Source organism: Xenopus tropicalis, chromosome 7, assembly GCF_000004195.4.
Source record: "Xenopus tropicalis strain Nigerian chromosome 7, UCB_Xtro_10.0, whole genome shotgun sequence".
Taxonomy (NCBI): domain Eukaryota; kingdom Metazoa; phylum Chordata; class Amphibia; order Anura; family Pipidae; genus Xenopus; species Xenopus tropicalis.
Window position 1 is genome coordinate 55,211,834 of NC_030683.2, and position 20,266 is coordinate 55,232,099.

General features: G+C 38.0%; 1 protein-coding gene across 2 annotated transcripts in view; it reads right to left on the minus strand.

Annotated features, from left to right (window-relative positions):
- Positions 1 to 20,266, minus strand: part of adk (adenosine kinase) — a 97,021-nt gene that overhangs the window by 45,818 nt on the left and 30,937 nt on the right. For both annotated transcript variants that reach the window (XM_018095394.2, NM_001016698.2), the window contains 1 exon segment: positions 2,728 to 2,802. In XM_018095394.2, the coding sequence (XP_017950883.1) occupies positions 2,728 to 2,802 (75 nt within the window).

A 20,266-nucleotide genomic window follows, 5' to 3' on the forward strand; every position in this document is an offset into this window, starting at 1 on the left:
CTGCCCTGTGGACCTGTCATTGATATCATGATAATGGTAAAGTGAATAAACTTTGCATTGATATCAACTTTTAATTTCTTTATAAAACAATCTGCAAACATAAGGGCAGGTGAAAGAAAAGGTGTTTACTGGCTGTCAGTATCACTTTAATGATCTATATCAAGTAGAGGAAGCTTTTATTTCATGCATTTTGGGCAATGTTCTTTTCCTTCTCTTCCTATCAACAGGTGAACAACCCCATTAACCACATACAAAATATGAATCATATGACAGCCTGGTTAATATACTCTTTAGATGCCTATAATTAATTATGGTCAGCTTGGCATACTTATCATATTACCCACAGCAAAAAGCCTACATTTTAATTTACTTGTACTTATTATTTTTGTAATACTTCTGTTGTGTTATTAATAGTTGCCTGAGCTAATTGTTTGCACATACCTTAATATGATATAGAAATCAACCATACATTTATCTCTCTGTATTTTGCTTTTAGGTTTATTTCCTCAATAATTCAAAATTCTAAAATGTAAAAAATGTACGGGATGTAGAGAAATTAAAAAAAAAAACTGTATGGGTTTTTGTGGTTTAACAGAATAATTTGAAATCTTTATTTTGAAGTAATTTGCTATTCATGTCAAATGGCAGTTCCAAAAGAAAAAACACAAACGTTTTAACTCTGCAGTAAAAAAGACAGGAAAAAGGAAAGGAGGCCCAATATACATTAAAGTGATACTGTCATGATTTTTATGGTGTACTTTGTATTTCTTAATTAATTACACTGTTTACATTGCAAATAATTCACTCAACTATTTAAAATGTTATTCTTGAACCAACAAATGTATTTTTTATTGTAATATTGGTGTGTAGGAAGCATTCTGATAAGATATTGTTTCTCCTACTCAATGTACTGTCCATAGGACCCAAGTCACATGATAGCAAACAAAAGTTTCTCTTAGATACATAAATGCGTATAAAAAGCCACTGAGAGTCACACTGCAGTACTTGCTGCAGCTGAAATGTGCTTTAAACATGTTTGTATGCTTCACACCTCTGGTGGGAGTGTACATTGAGACAGAGCTTGATTTCTAACCTTGGACAGCACAGTTACCTTCACTGATTGAGTTTCTCCTGTTTGAATGCTATTCTCATGTCATTCCACTAGGTGGAGTATGTGAGCAATGCAAACATTTTCTGAATTCATCGGATCACTACAATGCTGAAACCTTCTCCAGCCTTCAGGAAAACTGCTTTTTGTAAAGGCAAGGTGGTCTAGAGTGTCTGAACATATTGCACTGCATTGTATTTAATGTATTTAGGGCTGAAGTTCTAACTGCTTCTCACTATTTATTGTATTTGTGGTGCCACTACCGAATGTCTCACACATTTAATGTATTTTGTGTGCCACTACATCTTTGCCCCTCATTGCATTTAGGATTTGGAGTTATTGTTCACAGAAGTCCATGTAAAATTGTGTGCATACTGTGTGTATATTTATATATCCTTTACTGTAAAAGCTAAATGAGGGGCATTTGGGTATTTTTCTATAGTGCATTATAGCTAGAGAGAAACTCATGAAGCCATCTTAAATTATTGGGAGGCATTATAGGCAGTTATGCTTGTTCTGCCCATGAATGAGAGTTTGTAGGATTGCCATTTTTTGGTGTCAGTGTGTAATCTCTCTCTGCAACTAAATTTTTTGTATTAAATTTAGCTCCTAAAGGAAGTGCGACGCACATAATACAAAACGCTTAGAGCTGCGGTTTTAGACTGCATTACCAAATTGAATTATCATATGCTTTGTGAGATTCTTCAGAATCTTGTAAATAGCCTGCATTTAGCAGGGGATTTCATTTTTTTAGTTTTGTTTAATAAAACTGTATCACCCTATTTGCGAATCTTCTTTTCTATGTATCATACTGAATAAGGGACTTTGTGTTCATCTTGAAACCTCCGTTTTCCGCTTTGGACATTATTTGGCATTTACCTCTGTGTGTCTGGTCAGTAGGCATGCTTACCATATGACCATATGATCACAGGGGAATTGACGCGGCAATTGGCAAATCGCCACTTCATTCTTTAAGAATCCTGCCTGGTTTTCAAAATTGGAAAAATCGGGCAGGGAGTTTTGACATAGACCGCCCCTACCGAAAACCGGGCTGTCTGGGTCAAAACCGAACAGGTGGCAACCCTGTAAATGGGTGTATAAAGTGAAAAACTGAGAGGCTTTTTGCCTTCACACATATTTTGGGGTATATGGTAGCCACGTCAATATGTGCACACATACATAAAGGATATCATTCTAGTTATTCTAATTAGACTTATTTTTGAGGGGGGCGTTTTTAAGGGAAATCAAGCCAAATAAATAATTTTTTGATGACTGCAACCACTACAAGAAATGACTTTTGTGACTGCAAATATTCACATTAATTGCTTTGCATGGACTCATGGAAGCAAAACACACAAAATGTGATTAGAAACAAAATTCTAAGTGCATTTTTAATTGGCATCACCTCTGACACAACACTTGGCAACTGTTTGTGTTTTATGGGCTACATATAATAGTATGACTATAATGATGCAAAATGTGTAAATTAATTGGAAAAAAAAAAACACATAACACATTTGATTTAAGAATTGCCTGTAGTCAGTAATTTGTAGTTTCCCCTTTGCAGACAATTATTTGAAACATACATGCAGTGACAGGTTAACAAGACAGATACATACTTATCAAGAAAGTCTTTGTCCACCACTGCACAGATATCCAGAAGAGGATTACCCATACCAAAGAGTAGATTCTCCCTGAACAAAAGAAAAAAAAATTGCTTTGTGATTTCTTCTTGAAAATACAAAATGCATTCACAAGTTAAAAAAATAATTTTCTGCACACACATTGAACATTGGCTGCAGCATAACTGATAACATGTTGTAACATCCTTCTCTTGTATTATTCTACAACTGATGTTATACTGTTATATGCTTATTTTTATTTCATTTTTTTTCTATCTTGTTACCAAATTCAAACAATGCCCTATTAGCTGCAGAAGAAATTATCTATGCAAGTAGTGCAAAAAGTAAATGTATTTTTTAGATCTCTACATGTCACAATTCTCTGGTAAGGCCTCACACCTTGCCTTTTTTAAAGAGGTGAGCAGGAACCTCAATGCTGGAATAGCAGTGGATGTGTTTTTTTCCCATAAAAACGAGATTAGAGGAAGGATCTTTCATTTGAAGCAGCATAGGTGGGTTTTTTTTTTTTTTTTTTACAGTGAGGGCAGTGCGGTTGAGGAATGCCCTTACGAGTGATGTTGTGATGGCAGATTCTGTTAATGCCTTTAATAACAGCTTGGATGAGTTCTTGAGCAAGCATAATATCCAAGGCTATTGTAATACTAAAGTCCACAATTAATATTGATGTTGGTACAGGTATCGGACCCCTTATCCGGAAACCAGTTATCCAGAAAGCTCCGAATTATGGAATGCCAGTCTCCCATAGACTCCATTTTAATCAAATAATTCAGAATTTTAAAACTGAATTCCTTTTTCTATGTAATTGATTCCAACTAAGATATAATTAATCCTTATTGGATGCAAAACAATCCTATTGGGTTTAATTAATGTTTTATTGATTTTTTAGTAGACTTAAGGTATTGAGATCCAAATTACAGAAAGACCCCTTATCCGGAATACCCTTGGTCCCGAGCATTCTGGATAATAGGTCCTATACCTGTATATATAGTTTATGTATAGATAGGTCAGTATGGGTCTGTGTGTGCACGCTGGTGTTTGCTTGAAAGGGTTGACATTTTTATTTAACTATGTAACTTGTTTTCTAACCTTACACGCATAAACTAAACTAATCTAAAGAATGCGGAAATTCCTATGATACATTATCTTTGCACCCAAAAAAATGTGAGAAAATGTGTTGCAAATGTCAAGTTGTAACTTTTTAGCAAAGATTTTAATGTTCTCACATTAAAATTTAAAAAGTATTTATACATTCCGAATGTATCTTTTTCTGAGGTTGGCTATTTAACATATAGCACGTTTATGGGGCAGTCCTTTAAAAACTCAATATGCACTGTTTTTGGCAAGTAAAAAACAAATCTACACTTATTTGATACTGACTTGCTTAGTAGAAATGGGTCATTAAAAATTAGAGGTATGTTACAAACATACATAAATGCATCTAATACTGTTAAAAATATAATTTTTTAAAAAAGTATTTAAAACAAAAATTAAAAAACACACATTCAGATTTAGAAATGTAATGCCCCTGAAGTGGAAAAGCACAAAATGTTAAAAATTGTAAATGCTGTGGAAAAGATTGTCTGACAGTAAAAGGGTTAAATCAAAATCCCTTCTACAATGCAATACATGGACCCCTAAACTCATAACAAGTGAATAACCTACAGTTCCAAACCAAAAATAACCATATCAATGTAACAAGCTTTAGATTCAGAAGTCATAGCCCGTACTTTACCCATAGTGTGGCAAACTAGCCTGACCATCCAGGATAGTTCAGCAAAAAATAATAAGAGCGCATCAGTGTGTGGTCCTATAGATATAGATAGTATAGTCCTATAGTGTAGTCAGCCATAGGTACCGACAATGGAGTCAGCGACTGGCACCCAAAATCTGGTATGCAAGCAGTCATTAGGAGGAGACAAACCATACTAGAGTTACGTGGCTCCTTGTAAGAAGTCCTTATTAGAAATATAAATGCAGACAAGGAGAGTATCATTAAATGGGTACTTTTTCTTCCTATATTTCACAACATGGCAGCTTATTGCTTCATTCGAGAGATTTTATTTTTAGAGTTAGAGCCAATGTCATTTTGACCTCTATGGTGCATTCATGAAAGACAGCAGCAGTCCTTAATTCACTGTCACTGAAAGCACGGAAAATGCTCTAACTAAATATACTGTGACCAGCATGCACCACTCTGATATTTTATGCTGTATTAATTGTTACATACAAGTTCAACCCCTTTGGATTTTAGCATATTCTGTTGTGTTACAATGTAAAATTAACTTGGATTTAGGGAAATTTTTATCATTTGATTTACACTTCACAGCAATACAAAAATTTATCAAAATAGCAAACATTGGTATTCGTCCCACACAAAGAGTTGTAATTGCAAAGGGGTTTCCATCAAGCAACAGTCATTTTTGTTCAGGTTAGTAAGTATTTTACATTGTTTTTTAAAAAAAATTTTATTTAACACTTGTTTGATGCCAAAGGTCATTATTGGCGGCAAAACAATTTTATTGGGTTTAACTCATGTTTAAATTATATTTTAGCAGACAAAACATGGTATCCAAATTACAGAAAGATTCCGTTATCTGGAAACAGCCAGGTCCCAATCAATCATTCTAGTTAACAGGTCTCATACATGTACGGATATATATCTCTGCACATCTAAAAGGAAAAGTAACACTAAATTTTTTTAAGTAAAAAAGCTATTCTACCCTGCACCAATAACTGCCCTATCCTGCAAACCACTTAGTATTTTAAATGCTTTAATAGAAAATACCTGCTAAAACTTGGCTTCCTGTCAACTGAACTACAGCGATACGGCAAAGGAAGGAGCAGCAACCACTATGCGACGATCGATTGATCGAGCCTAGCCTTCTTTCTGTATAGGAAGGAGTCAGGCTAGGCTCGATCAATCGATCGTCACATAGCGGATGCAGCTCCTTCCTTTGCCGTATCGCCGTGTGTGTGTGTGTGTAAATATTTCCCTTTTAGATCATTTCCCTTGATCCACCATTTAGTGATGGGCCGTGTGCTCCCTCAGAGAGTACCCAAAAGCACATAATACTAAAAAAAAAAAAAGTACATTTTTATGAAATTGGCTTTTTCAGATAAAGCAGGGTTTTACATATGTTTATGCAATATATTTTTAGAGACCTACACCGTTTGTGGGGTATAGTTTTCATTTAAAGGTTATGGCAGCCCTGACTCAAGGAGGAGGCAGGGAAGGTAGATAACCGGTGGAGCCCTATGGCCTGGGAGCTCTGATTATTCTTTATTGGAAAATAATGTGCGGGGCAAGCAACACTATGGAAGCTATATCGATGATTAAGGGGTATATTTATCAGGCTGTGTAAAAAGTGGAGTAAAGCTTTATCGGTGATGTTGCCCAGGGCAACCAATCAGCAATTAGATTTCAACAGTTAGAAAACCAAAGCAAAGCATTTGATTGGCTGCTATGAGCAACATCACCGGTAATGTTTTACTCCACTTTTTACACAGCATGATAAATATGCCCCATAGTGTTCCTGAGTTCAACTGTGAGCCTTTTGGAACCTTCTGTTTATTACCTTCTATGTGTTTACTATAACCCCCAGTGTAGTGACAGTGGTGAGAATGAGAGTCGGCTAAGAAATACAGTGAGAGAATAGACACAACTTTACATGCTGGCCTATGGCCAAGGCTTAATTGCAGTTTAGCTAGAATTTACATTGTTATTAGTTTGAATTTAAAAAAATTGTCCACAAGAGGTTGTTGTACATTTACTCTTTATGCAATTTGTGATCAAGACTGGAGATATGATTACTGCAAAATTTTCACAACACATTTAAGGTAAAAGCCGGGTGTCTTGTGGAGGGACTAGCTGGTTTTCAATTGGGTTTTAACTTGGCCTTAAAGGAGAATGTAATGTTAAATCACTGAGGAGTGCCTCCTTTAACGCTAAATGCAATTTTGCATTTATAACATTTGGAATGAACGCAGAAAAATATTTGTTTATATAAATGTGCATTAACCCTTTAAGTGCCAGCCGAATTCGTCATTTCAGTTCCCCCCAGTGCCAGACGTTTTGTGAACATTCTGTGCTCTCTCAATGTAGGGTCTTTTACTGGGGGCAGGGTTAAGTTTAGGTAGGCAAACTATATATTGTTTTTTTCAGGAGAACCTGAGCTTTCCAAATCTACCTGAGTTTTTGTGTATTTCCACTTCTGGAACAAGATTTAGAGCTTGAAATACAAAAAAAAAAAGAAAAAATGCTATTTTTCATGATATAAGGATTTCTACCAGAAACACATTTTATTTTATGGACAAAAATTCAACTGATTTGGAAAGCCTCATGTCTCCCGAACGTGCCAATACCTGATATGTATAGTTTTATTGAGATTTCTGACTTCTATAGATCAAAAACTCCCAGCAGTAAATTACTAAATTTTCAAAGCATTACAGCAGAATACGGCATACTTTACATTCCAAAGCCAAAAATCCTGGAACATTAGGTTTACCCCAGGAAACCATACATTTTTGAAAACTACACATTCTGACGAATCCGAAATGGGTAACTATGTCTTCCAACTCCTAAGTACCAAACGGCAACGCTTTACTGAATTTAGCATTTTCTATAAAAAATTATGAAAATTCTAAAAAATCACCTCAAATCTTCCATTTTCAAGCACCTTATCTCCCACATAACATTAGGTACGAAGAAAACACACCCTAAATATGAAAGCCAGGGGTCCACTGAACAGTTTGATGCCCATTGTGCATAGGATCCCCGATGTATCTGGAATTTAGAGACCCCAAAAGGAAGTTAGTACATACAAATTGCCCAGGAGATCTCTTTAGCTACTGAAAATTCAACACATTTACTGCATTTTCTGTGGGGTAAAAACACAAAAAAATACATTGACCCCCAAAAATCATATATTTTTGGAAAGTACACATTCGGACAAATTCAAAATTGGTACCCATGTCTTTCTACTCCAAACTACTGAGTCGCAATTCTTTCCCAAAATTGCCAGTTTTGATGAAATACCTAAAAATCACATCAAATCTTCCACTTTCAAGCACCTTATCTCCCACATAACATTAGGTACCAAAAGAACACACCCTAAATATGAAAGCCAAGGGTCCGCTGAACAGTTTGATGCCCATTGTGCATAGGAACACCAATGTATCTGGCATTTAGAGACCCCATAAGGAAGTTAGTGCATACAAATTGCCCAGGAGATCTCTTTAGCTACTGAAAATTCAATCCGTTTACTGCATTTTCTGTGGGGTAAAAACCCCAAAAAATACATTGACCCCCCAAAACCATATATTTTTGGAAAGTACACATTCGGGCGAATTCAAAATTGGTACCCATGTCTTTCTACTTCAAACTACAGAGTCGCAGTGCTTTCCCAAAATTGCTAGTTTTGGTGAAATACCTGAAAATCACATCAAATCTTCCACTTTCAAGCACCATATCTCCCACATAACATTAGGTACCAAGAAAACACACCCTAAATATGAAAGCCAAGGATCCGCTGAACAGTTTGATGCCCATTGTGCATAGGATCAGCACTGTATCTGGCATTTAGAGACCCCATAAGGACGTCAGTGCATAGAGATTGCCCCAGAGGTCTCTTTAGCTACTGAAAATTCAACACGTTTACTGCATTTTCTGTGGGGTAAAAACATAAAAAAATACATTGACCCCCAAAACCATATATTTTTGGAAAGAACACATTCGGCCGAATTCAAAATTGGTACCCATGTCTTTCTACTCCAAACTACAGAGTCGCAGTGCTTTCCCAAAATTGCTAGTTTTGGTGAAATACCTGAAAAACACATCAAATCTTCCACTTTCAAGCACCTTATCTCCCACATAACATTAGGTACCAAGAAAACACACCCGAAATATGAAAGCCTAGGGTCCGCTGAACAGTTTGATGCCCATTGTGCATAGGATCAGCACTGTATCTGGCATTTAGAGACCCCATAAGGACGTCAGTGCATAGAGATTGCCCCAGAGGTCTCTTTAGCTACTGAAAATTCAACACGTTTACTGCATTTTCTGTGGGGTAAAAACCCAAAAAAATACATTGACCCCCCAAAACCATATATTTTTGGAAAGTACACATTCGGGCGAATTCAAAATTGGTACCCATGTCTTTCTACTCCAAACTACAGAGTCGCAGTGCTTTCCCAAAATTGCTAGTTTTGGTGAAATACCTGAAATTCACATCAAATCTTCCACTTTCAAGCACCATATCTCCCACATAACATTAGGTACCAAGAAAACACACCCTAAATATGAAAGCCAAGGATCCGCTGAACAGTTTGATGCCCATTGTGCATAGGATCAGCACTGTATCTGGCATTTAGAGACCCCATAAGGACGTCAGTGCATAGAGATTGCCCCAGAGGTCTCTTTAGCTACTGAAAATTCAACACGTTTACTGCATTTTCTGTGGGGTAAAAACATAAAAAAATACATTGACCCCCAAAACCATATATTTTTGGAAAGTACACATTCGGGCGAATTCAAAATTGGTACCCATGTCTTTCTACTCCAAACTACAGAGTCGCAGTGCTTTCCCAAAATTGCTAGTTTTGGTGAAATACCTGAAAATCACATCAAATCTTCCACTTTCAAGCACCTTATCTCCCACATAACATTAGGTACCAAGAAAACACACCCGAAATATGAAAGCCTAGGGTCCGCTGAACAGTTTGATGCCCATTGTGCATAGGATCAGCACTGTATCTGGCATTTAGAGACCCCATAAGGACGTCAGTGCATAGAGATTGCCCCAGAGGTCTCTTTAGCTACTGAAAATTCAACACGTTTACTGCATTTTCTGTGGGGTAAAAACACAAAAAAATACATTGACCCCCCAAAACCATATATTTTTGGAAAGTACACATTCGGGCGAATTCAAAATTGGTACCCATGTCTTTCTACTCCAAACTACAGAGTCGCAGTGCTTTCCCAAAATTGCTAGTTTTGGTGAAATACCTGAAAAACACATCAAATCTTCCACTTTCAAGCACCTTATCTCCCACATAACATTAGGTACCAAGAAAACACACCCAAAATATGAAAGCCAAGGGTCCGCTGAACAGTTTGATGCCCATTGTGCATAGGATCAGTACTGTATCTGGCATTTAGAGACCCCATAAGGACGTCAGTGCATAGAGATTGCCCCAGAGGTCTCTTTAGCTACTGAAAATTCAACACGTTTACTGCATTTTCTGTGGGGTAAAAACACACAAAAATACATTGACCCCCCAAAACCATATATTTTTGGAAAGTACACATTCGGGCGAATTCAAAATTGGTACCCATGTCTTTCTACTCCAAACAACAGAGTCGCAGTGCTTTCCCAAAATTGCTAGTTTTGGTGAAATACCTGAAAATCACATCAAATCTTCCAATTTCAAGCACCATATCTCCCACATAACATTAGGTACCAAGAAAACACACCCTAAATATGAAAGCCAAGGGTCCGCTGAACAGTTTGATGCCCATTGTGCATAGGATAAGCACTGTATCTGGCATTTAGAGACCCCATAAGGACGTCAGTGCATACAAAGTGTATACACTGCAATATAAGCTACCGGCATGTGCATTATGCGGCATAAGGCCCCCTAACAGTAAGGAGACCCTAGAAAACTATACATTTTCCAAAAGTACACAATCTGACAAAACAAAAATGGGTAAATACATCTTTCTACTACAAACTACCAAACTACAAAGCTATGCTAAACAGAACGGTTTTTATGACATTTCTGAAAATTGTCACAAAGCTTGCATTTTACCCCATTATTTACCCCCACATTTTGTACCGTATCAACATAAAACATTCTAAATATGAACGCCAGGGGTCTACTGAACAGTTTGATGCCCTATATGCATAGATTTACCAAACTATGTGGGGTACAGGGGCACCCAAGTAAAAATAGTGCATATGAATTTTCACATAAGATGCTTCGGCTCATGCAGTTTTTGCACCCGGTATGTGTATTATGTGCCATACGACCACCTAACAGTAAGGAGACCCTAGAAAACCATATATTTTCCGAAAGTACACATTCTGACAAAACAAAAATGGGTAAATACATCTTTCTACTACAAACTACCAAACTACAAAGCTATGCTAAACAGAACGGTTTTTATGACATTTCAGAAAATTGTCACAAAGCTTGCATTTTACCCCATTATGTACCCCCACATTTTGTACCGTATCAACATAAAACATTCTAAATATGAACGCCAGGGGTCTACTGAACAGTTTGATGCCCTATATGCATAGATTTACCAAACTATGTGGGGTACAGGGGCACCCAAGTAAAAATAGTGCATATGAATTTTCACATAAGATGCTTCGGCTCATGCAGTTTTTGCACCCGGTATGTGTATTATGTGCCATACGACCACCTAACAGTAAGGAGACCCTAGAAAACCATATATTTTCCGAAAGTACACATTCTGACAAAACAAAAATGGGTAAATAAAACTTTCTACTGCAAACTACCAAATTACAAAGCTATGCTAAACAGAACGGTTTTTGTGACATTTCTGAAAATCGTCACAAAGCTTGCATGTTGCCCCATTATGTACCCCACATTTAGTAACGTACCAACATAAAACACTCTAAGTATGAACGCCACTAGTCTACTGAACAGTTTGATGCCCAATATGAATAGATTTACCAAACTATGTGGGGTACAGAGGATGCCAAATTGAAATACAGCAGACAAAATGTCCATGTGCAAAGACAAGTAACAAAGAACAATGTAAAAAGCACTAAAATGGATAAAGATAAAAAAAAAATCACTAAAATCATTTTTTTTTTTTTGCCTAATAATATCTGCGGGCAGAATAACAGTTTGAGTATTTTGGCTAGAGCAAATAAGTTTTACAGACAAAGTCAAGCGAACAACAACTATGCATAACTGAAAATGCTATAAAATGGCTAAACATGCAGTAAAATACCCAAAAATCCACCAAAATCACAGAAAATGTAGTAGAAACACCAAAATAATACACAAAAGGTATTGCGCAGTGCGGTTAGCGAATACACTATCCGCAATGGCAATAAAACATTTTTTTCAGGCAAGAATAAAAACGATGCGATTAGAAAAAAAAAAATAATTACAAAATTACATAAGTGTGTAAGTGTGTGTGTACATGTGTGTAAAATGTGTTTTGTGTGCATGTGTGCGAGTGTGCAACCAAGTGTGAGTTTTCTCTAAGTGCTGTAAGTGATAAATGTTTGAAAACCTCCCAAAAATGCATGTGTGTGTGTATAAGTGTGAGTATAAGTGTGTATTAGTGTAATAAATGTGTGATTGTGTGTTTGTGTGTGTATTTGCCACTTACTTGGGGTCTAGGTGAGGATCTGCAGGAGAAACACGATCTGGCCCAGCAACAGCATCAGCTCATGTGAGGGGGCGTGTCAGGAAGCAGGGGGGCCAGAGGGGGAAGCTGCAGAAGGGAGAGGAGCTGCCGGCAAAGCCACGTGGATGGCAGGTGAGTTGTATGTGGCCCCTGGGCAATCGCTACCCAGGGGCCACTCGTTCCCCACCTCTGACTATTGTCTGGAGGCTGGGGAACGAGTGGGGAGCGAAGGAATGGCTTGAAAAGCCATTCCTCCGCTCCCAAAACCGGAAGTGCAGCAGGACGTAGAATCTACGTTCTGTGGCACTTTGGTCCTTTGATACACAGGACGTAGATTCTACGTCCTGTGGCACTAAAAAGGTTAATATCCAGATGTTTTTTTCTCAATTAATACAAATGGATTTTTTCCTGGTTGTACCATTTGGGATTACTTTTTGGGTGCTGTGCAAGTTAGTTATATTTTAGACTGAAATAATTATAGATGCTAGTCTGGGAAGGGATTTTAAAATTGTACATGATATATCTTGCATACACAGATATATAAGCTAGTCTAGGGTATCCAGGGCTGCCATCAAGATGGGAGAAGAGGTACTATTGTGCCAGGCCCCGTGAAAATCTGCTTAGGAAGGGGGCCCGGTCATAGCACATTGCATACGTTATGTATAAAGTTACATTACAACCAACGTAAATTTATGTAACTTCCGCAAAAGTTGCCTAGAACACTTAAACTGGCGTAACTTGACTAGAAACTAGGTAACTTGCATACAAGCAAAAGACAATGCAGAGAAGGGGGCAAACTCACCACCAATGAATTAAACAATTTAAAGGTAAATTCTACTTCCCCCAATGAACTAACTGACATATTAGCACATTTATTATTTGTTTCAACTAATTACATGAACTGATTATAATAGTGAATCATCAGCTGTTTATTTTGGGAGCTTTTAACTGAATTTTAATAGTGTCTCCTACATAAAGTTTCAGTAGTGGAATGACTGGTTATTGGGCCCCACTGCAACATCATTGGGTCCCTATGCTTACACATTTTACTCAAATTCTGCAAAAACTTATGTTACTTTCAAAGAAACTTACATAATGTACATATAAACTCCACTGACCCCCAATTAAAAGACTGACTTATTAGCACATTACTTTTACGAACCGCTACTGACTAGTTATTGGGCCCATAAACATATGCATTTTACTTAACTTATGCAAAAACCTTCAAAACAGGTGTGTGTAAATAGTGAGCACCTGGAGCCATCATTCCTGCCTGGATAACTAAGAATATTTATGAAGTGAACCAGGAACCCAGCACTTCTGCCCAAATAGGCGAGAGGCAAGGCAACTGCACAGCAAGCAGTGGGTTCCTGGTTCAAATCCAGGCAGGATGTTACACTTGTGTATTATAATAAAGTACCCCCTTTTGAAAAATATAAGGATACTATAACTTACCTCAGGCAACTCCTTGGTGACTTATAATATCTTTATATTTAACAAAAAATGGTATAGGTATGGGACCCATTATCCAGAATGCTCGGGACCTGGGGTTTTTACGGATAAGGGGTCTTTCCGTAATTTGGATCTCCTACCTTAAGTCTATTAAAAAAATAACTTAAATATTAAATAAACACAATAGGATTGTTTTGGCTCCAATAAGGATTAATTGCATCTTAGTTGGGATCAAATACAAGGTTCTGTTTTATTATTACAGAGAAAAAGTTAAAACATTTTTAAAAATTAGAATTATTTGCTTATAATGTAGTCTATGGGAGATGGCCTTTCCGTAATTCTGAACTTTCTGGATAATGGGTTTCTGGATATGGGGTCCGAAACCTGTATATATGTTTACTTAATATTTTTGTCTCATTATTAAGACTTGTCGAGTGCTATACTTATTTAGTCTATATTTTTTCTGTTATTAGCACCCAGGCATGATTTTTATCCATATATTCCATGGTGTTTCAGCACTGCCATGCCAAACCTCACTTCTTTATCCATTTAAATTTTGCCAGTGTATGCAGTGTGCCCTAAATTCAATATAGCATATTAGAGCCATGTACACTAGACTTACCCTTTCGCTATTTTTTTTTTTTTTTTGAGTAGACAGAAAGCAGTTTTAACAAGGTATTTTTAATAAAGCATTTAAAAGAATACATTTTGTGTAGGATAGAGCTAGTATTAGTGCAGGGTAGAACTGATTATTTCAAATATGTTAGTGTTATCTTTTCCTTTGAGAACTAGACCAATTTCTCCACATAGACACCAGTCTGTTAGAATTGGCTGCACCTCAATAATGATGGTACAGCTGTTTTGGGCAAGAAAATAAGTACAAGGTTACCAATTTTCAACTAGGCATAATATGGGGATGAAGTAGTGAGAAATTCTGTGGAAAATTAGGGAGGCAACTTTGGATGTGGAAGTCACCATGGACCATAAGTTAAGAGCTGGTATCAGTAATTATATGGTTACAAATACAAGAATCATGGCTTGTACAATGGGAGACAGAAACTCGGTTGAAGGAGTCTCACAACTGGGTAGTAAACACAGTAGGCTATATTTTGTTTCGGAGGGGCTGGGGAAATAGAAAATAAGGAATGGTATGTCTGTAAGTTAAGCATAATTTGAAACCCAGTATTAAGTAAGAAGTCATGGTGAAAATGAGAAGGCTGAAGCCTTATGGGCTGATATTTGCTACAGACTATCACATAAGCGAAGAAGAGGCAAAGCCACTGTTGCAAATATAGTGGTTTTAGTCATGTCTTAATAATCAGAGGCTATTTGCTTTAAATTATCGAGATATTATATGGAACACATGTACTGCCAGGACAGTTAAAGGAGAACTATCATGAACATAAAAAATTGTATAAATGGAGAGATAAGATGAATATCATAATATTTTCAAATGTATGCGTTTACCAAAAATGCTTACTTTAAAAAAATAAACTGAAATAATATTACTATTACTAATATTATAATTAGGATGCTTGCTGTAAGAAACAATTCCAGTGATTGCTGAGTGGGATTGGTCACACCCTTCCCGTGATGTCACAAAATTACAAGCAAAGTGCCACCCTCCTCTATACTAAATACACAGCATCCTCCCACCAGCTGTATGTTCTTGAACATTTTTTTTTTCCTTTAAAACTTTTCTCCTTGTGTGTGCAAACCTGTTGATTTTATAGGCAGATAAATATTGTATTATAAATAAATATTATATAATAAATAGTGACTGGAAAAAAATGTATGTGAATTCGTGCATGTATGATTTGTACTGGAAGTGTAGGTAACATTTTGTGCATTATGTCTTTATTGTACTGAATAACTGATTCAGCCTTCAGTCATTTAGGACCCAGTGTGCAAAGTTTACTTTTGGATGCAAGCACTATGCTTTTTATGCCCAATATAAAATTGTTGTTGTAAGGGGGATGCACACGACACAATTACACTTTTTTTAATTGTCCAGCATCAAAATACAGGTATGGGACCCATTATCCAGAATGCTCGGGACCTGGGGTTTTCCAGATAAGGGGTCTCACTGTAATTTGGATCTCCTACCTTAAATCTACTAAAAAATGTAAACAGTAATTAAACCCAAAAGGATTGTTTTGGCTCCAATAAGTATTAGTTATACACTGCTCAAAAAAATAAAGGGAGCACAAAAATAAGACATCCTAGATCTGAATGAATGAAATATTCTCATTAAATACTTCGTTCTTTACATAGTTGAATGTGCTGACAACAAAATCACACAAAAATTATCAATAGAAATCAAATTTATCAACCCATGGAGGTCTGGATTTTGAGTCACACTTAAAATTAAAGTGGGAAAAACACACTACAAGCTGATCCAACTTTGATGTAATGTCCTTAAAACAAGTCAAAATGAGGCTCAGTAGTGTGTGTGGCCCCCACATGCCTGTATGACCTCCCTACAACGCCCGGGCATTCTCCTGATGAGGTGGCGGATGGTCTCCTGAGGGATCTCCTCCCAGACCTGGACTAAAGCATCCACCAACTCCTGGACAGTCTGTGGTGCAACGTGGCATTGGTGGATGGAGCGAGACATGATGTCCCAAGATGTGCTCAATTGGATTTAGGTCTGGGGAACGGGCTGGCCAGTCCATAGCATCAATGCATTAAGGTGCCCATACACTATAAGATCCGCTCGTTTGGCGATGTCGCCAAGTGAGCGGATCTTCACCCAATATCCCCACCTACGGATGGGCGATATCGGGTAGCAAGGGACCTAAAAAAAATAAATCCGATCGTTTGGCCCATTACATTTGAGTTTATGGGGCAGTCGGTTCGGGGACCGCATCAACGAGCCGATGCGGTCCCCGATCCGACCGGATTTTCTAACCTGGCTGATCGAGATCTGGCCAATTTCAGGCCAGATATCGGTCGGCCAGGCAGCTCTGTTCTGCCCATACACGGGCCGATTAGCTGCCGAATCGGTCCAAGGGACCTATATCGGCAGCTATAGTCGGCCCGTGTATGGGGACCTTTAGTCTTGCAGGAACTGCTGACACACTCCAGCCACATGAGGTCTAGCATTGTCTTGCATTAGGAGGAACCCAGGGCCAACCGCACCAGCATATGGTCTCAGAAGGGGTCTGAGGATCTCATCTTGGTACCTAATGGCAGTCAGGCTACCTCTGGCGAGCACATGGAGGGCTGTGAGGCCCCCAAAGAAATGCCACCCCACACCATTACTGACCCAACACCAAAACCATCATGCTGGAGGATGTGGCAGGCAGCAGAACGTTCTCCACGGCATCTCCAGACTCTGTCACGTCTGACACATGGTCAGTGTGAGCACAGGGTGGCAGTGGCGAATTTGCCAATCTTGGTGTTCTCTGGCAAATGCCAAATGTCCTACATGGTGTTGTGCTGTAAGCACAGCCCCCACCTGTGGATGTCAGGCCCTCATACCATCCTCACGGAGTCTGTTTCTGACCGTTTGAGCAGACACATGCACATTTGGGGCCCGCTGGAGGTCATTTTGCAGGGCTCTGGCAGTGCTCCTCCTGTTCCTCCTTGCAGAAAGGCAGAGGTAGTGGTCCTGCTGCTGGGTTGTTGCCCTCCTATGGCCTCCTCCACATCTCCTGATGTACTGGCCTGTCTCCTAGTAGTGCCTCCATGCTCTGGACACTACGCTGACAGACACAGCAAATCTTCTTGCCACAGCTCGCATTGATATGCCATCCCGGATGGGCTGCACTACCTGAGCCATTTGTGAGGGTTGTAGACTCTGTCTCATGCTACCACTAGAGTGAAAGCACTGCCAGCATTCAAAAGTGACCAAAACATCAGCCAGAAAGCATAGGAACTGAGAAGTGGTCTGTGGTTACCACCTGCAGAACCACTCCTTTATTGGGAATTGCTAATTTCCTATAATTTCCACCTGTAGTCTATTCCATTTGCACAACAGCATGTGAAATTGATTGTCAATCAGTGTTGCTACCTAAGTGGACAGTTTGATTTTACAGAAGTGCGATTGACTTGGAGTTACATTGTGTTGGAGTGTTCCCTTTATTTTTTTGAGCAGTGTATCTTAGTACAAGGTACAGTTTTATTATTACAGAGAAAAAGGAAATCATGTTGAAAATTATTTGCTTATAATGTAGTCTACGGGAGATGGCGATTACGTAATTCAGAATTTTCTGAATAATGGGTTTCCGGATAAGGGTTCCGATACAAGTACTGATAAAAGCATTCCACATATATAACAGACTTCTTATTTTAATAAATTGGAAATGCTTTTCAGCATTTGTTAGATTAATTTCTAATTTTTCTTGTGGCATCCTCATTTTTTCATTTAACTGTTTTCATGGCTGTTGGCCCAAGGAGGCACACCTGGGGTTTGGTGTTTACTTTAGTAAGGGCAGACCATTTCTTCACTGCCTACCTACGAGGGTTTTTTTTCTATAACAATTTCCTAGTACATTTTTCTGTCACCTCTCCCTGTTATAAACCATCTCTAAATCTTCTCTCCCCTACCTATATATTGTGAAATCTATTTTTCTGTCCCTTTCTCTGCGACCATCTCGGATTCTCTTTTCTGTTATTGCTTTCTTTACTTTTCTTCAAACCCTTCACTGCAAGAGGGTTTAGAACTTTAAAAAAAAAAAACACAACAAAAAACGCATCATTGGTGGGATTTGTATATAGAGACAAAGCTGAAAATAGTACAGATTTGCATACTTCTGGTATTTGTATTGCCATACAGTTTTTAATCATTGTATTCTTTTACTTATGAAGCATTCAGGCCTTGGGCGGCAGCAGCCCCATAACTGCCTCTGGACAGTATAGAACTTTACGCTTTAGGAAAAAGCTGCAGCCCCACTAACAACTCTAAGGGAGAAGAGACACAGAGCTACTTAGTAGCAGCTACTTGTCACAGCTCCTAAACACCAGAAAATACCCTGCCAAAGACAATACAGAGAATTGCCTCTGGAAAAACACAGAGGAAATTATCAGTAAACGATCAGCATTGTCTATTTCTGTAGCTGTGACAAGTAGCTGCTACTTGTAGCTGTGTGTCTTTACCCTAAGGAAGAACAATGTGACACGACTGGGCTGGTCTCATAGAGACAAGGATGAGCCTTAATAAGTAGAACGTTTACTAGCATTGAAGAAATAGGTCATCTGTCATATTGCCTATAGAAACTAACCAGATCTTTGCTTTTATTTTCTAACTTGTAGGTGACTGATCAAAAGTAAGTGCTGATTGGTTGCTATGAGAAATCACAAGTAATATTTATCGCCAATGATAATAAGGTCGCTATTGCAGATTGCTTGACACTTACCGACAGCACCAGGTTGTACTATGTAGAAACAGGCTCTCCTGACTGCTTGCTATCCAGGAGTGGAAAGTAAAAAATAATGCTTTAAATCCCTTTTTGGGTATTTGGGAAACTGTACCCAAAAGTTACGGAAAAAAGGAACAGTTTAAGATCACTTTTGCAGAGCAGGTGACAAAGTGAACTTATTAAAAAATGCAGACCAGTTTCTGTACATGGTAAAATTAAAAGCAATATTAGTTAATTAAACTGAGTGCTGAACATTAACCTCAGTTAAGTGTGCTGACAAAACAGCTAGTCTAGTACTGTATTGCAGAATTTTTTTTTTTTTAATTATCTTATTTAAGTTTTAGTGCAATTACAAAAAGTCCAGCTGAACACACATACCATATACATGAATTTTGCACACAGATTCTCCTCACGTGCTTAAAATTAAAAAACAAAACAAAAATAAAACCATGATTTTTTTTTCTCCCTTCAGTATAGTGTGCAAGTCTCTTTCAATTCCAGACATGTAAGGAACCGTTATATAGTGTGTCAGCGGACAATAAACCAAATAATAGTAGATATTATGAAAACGGTGTTAAAAAGAAAGGGATAGAACATAATAGAGACTCATAGAAAAATAAAATGTATAGAGAACTTCATACTCGGTAGGGGGATGAGGGACATGAGGAGGAAGATATGGAAATCCTGTCTGAACAAGCCATATGGTATGGAACGTGGGGGATGCTCAAGACTGTAGCAATGGGAGTTTCTCCATTTAAACGGGATGAGTGCTTTGGTGGTGTCCAACATTACTGGAGAGAGTTTCTATAGGCTTTGAACAAAATAGCGGTATCAAAGTATCACATAGTACAGAGCAAAAGGGCGTTAAAACTAAGCAACTTCAAAATGTGTGTGCGTAAGGGTACAGGGAGGCTACCCACAGCTCCAGAAGTTTGGTGAAACTGCACTATATATTTTGTTACGTTTTGTAGGGTATTTGTACCATTAAGCAATTAGCTAGTAGCAGAGTTCTTGTATATTAGCACAATGGCAGGAGGAGCATCAGTTGTATAATTTTGGACCAGAGTGTTTAATATATGCTAGTGTCTAGATCTTTTCCCATTTCTCTTGGGTATAAAGAGGGATGCAGTCTGAGATCTAGGATCTGTTAATAGAGAAAGGAAATTGCTCTTCTATGGGCCTTGTTTTGTGCCCAAATTTGTTCTATATCTGTCAGTTCTGGTCTTGCCTTATGGGATGGGAAGGTTATTAGATTTAAGTACTGTCAAATCAGGCATATTATTCAAGCTTATCGGTAAGAATATTATTGCCT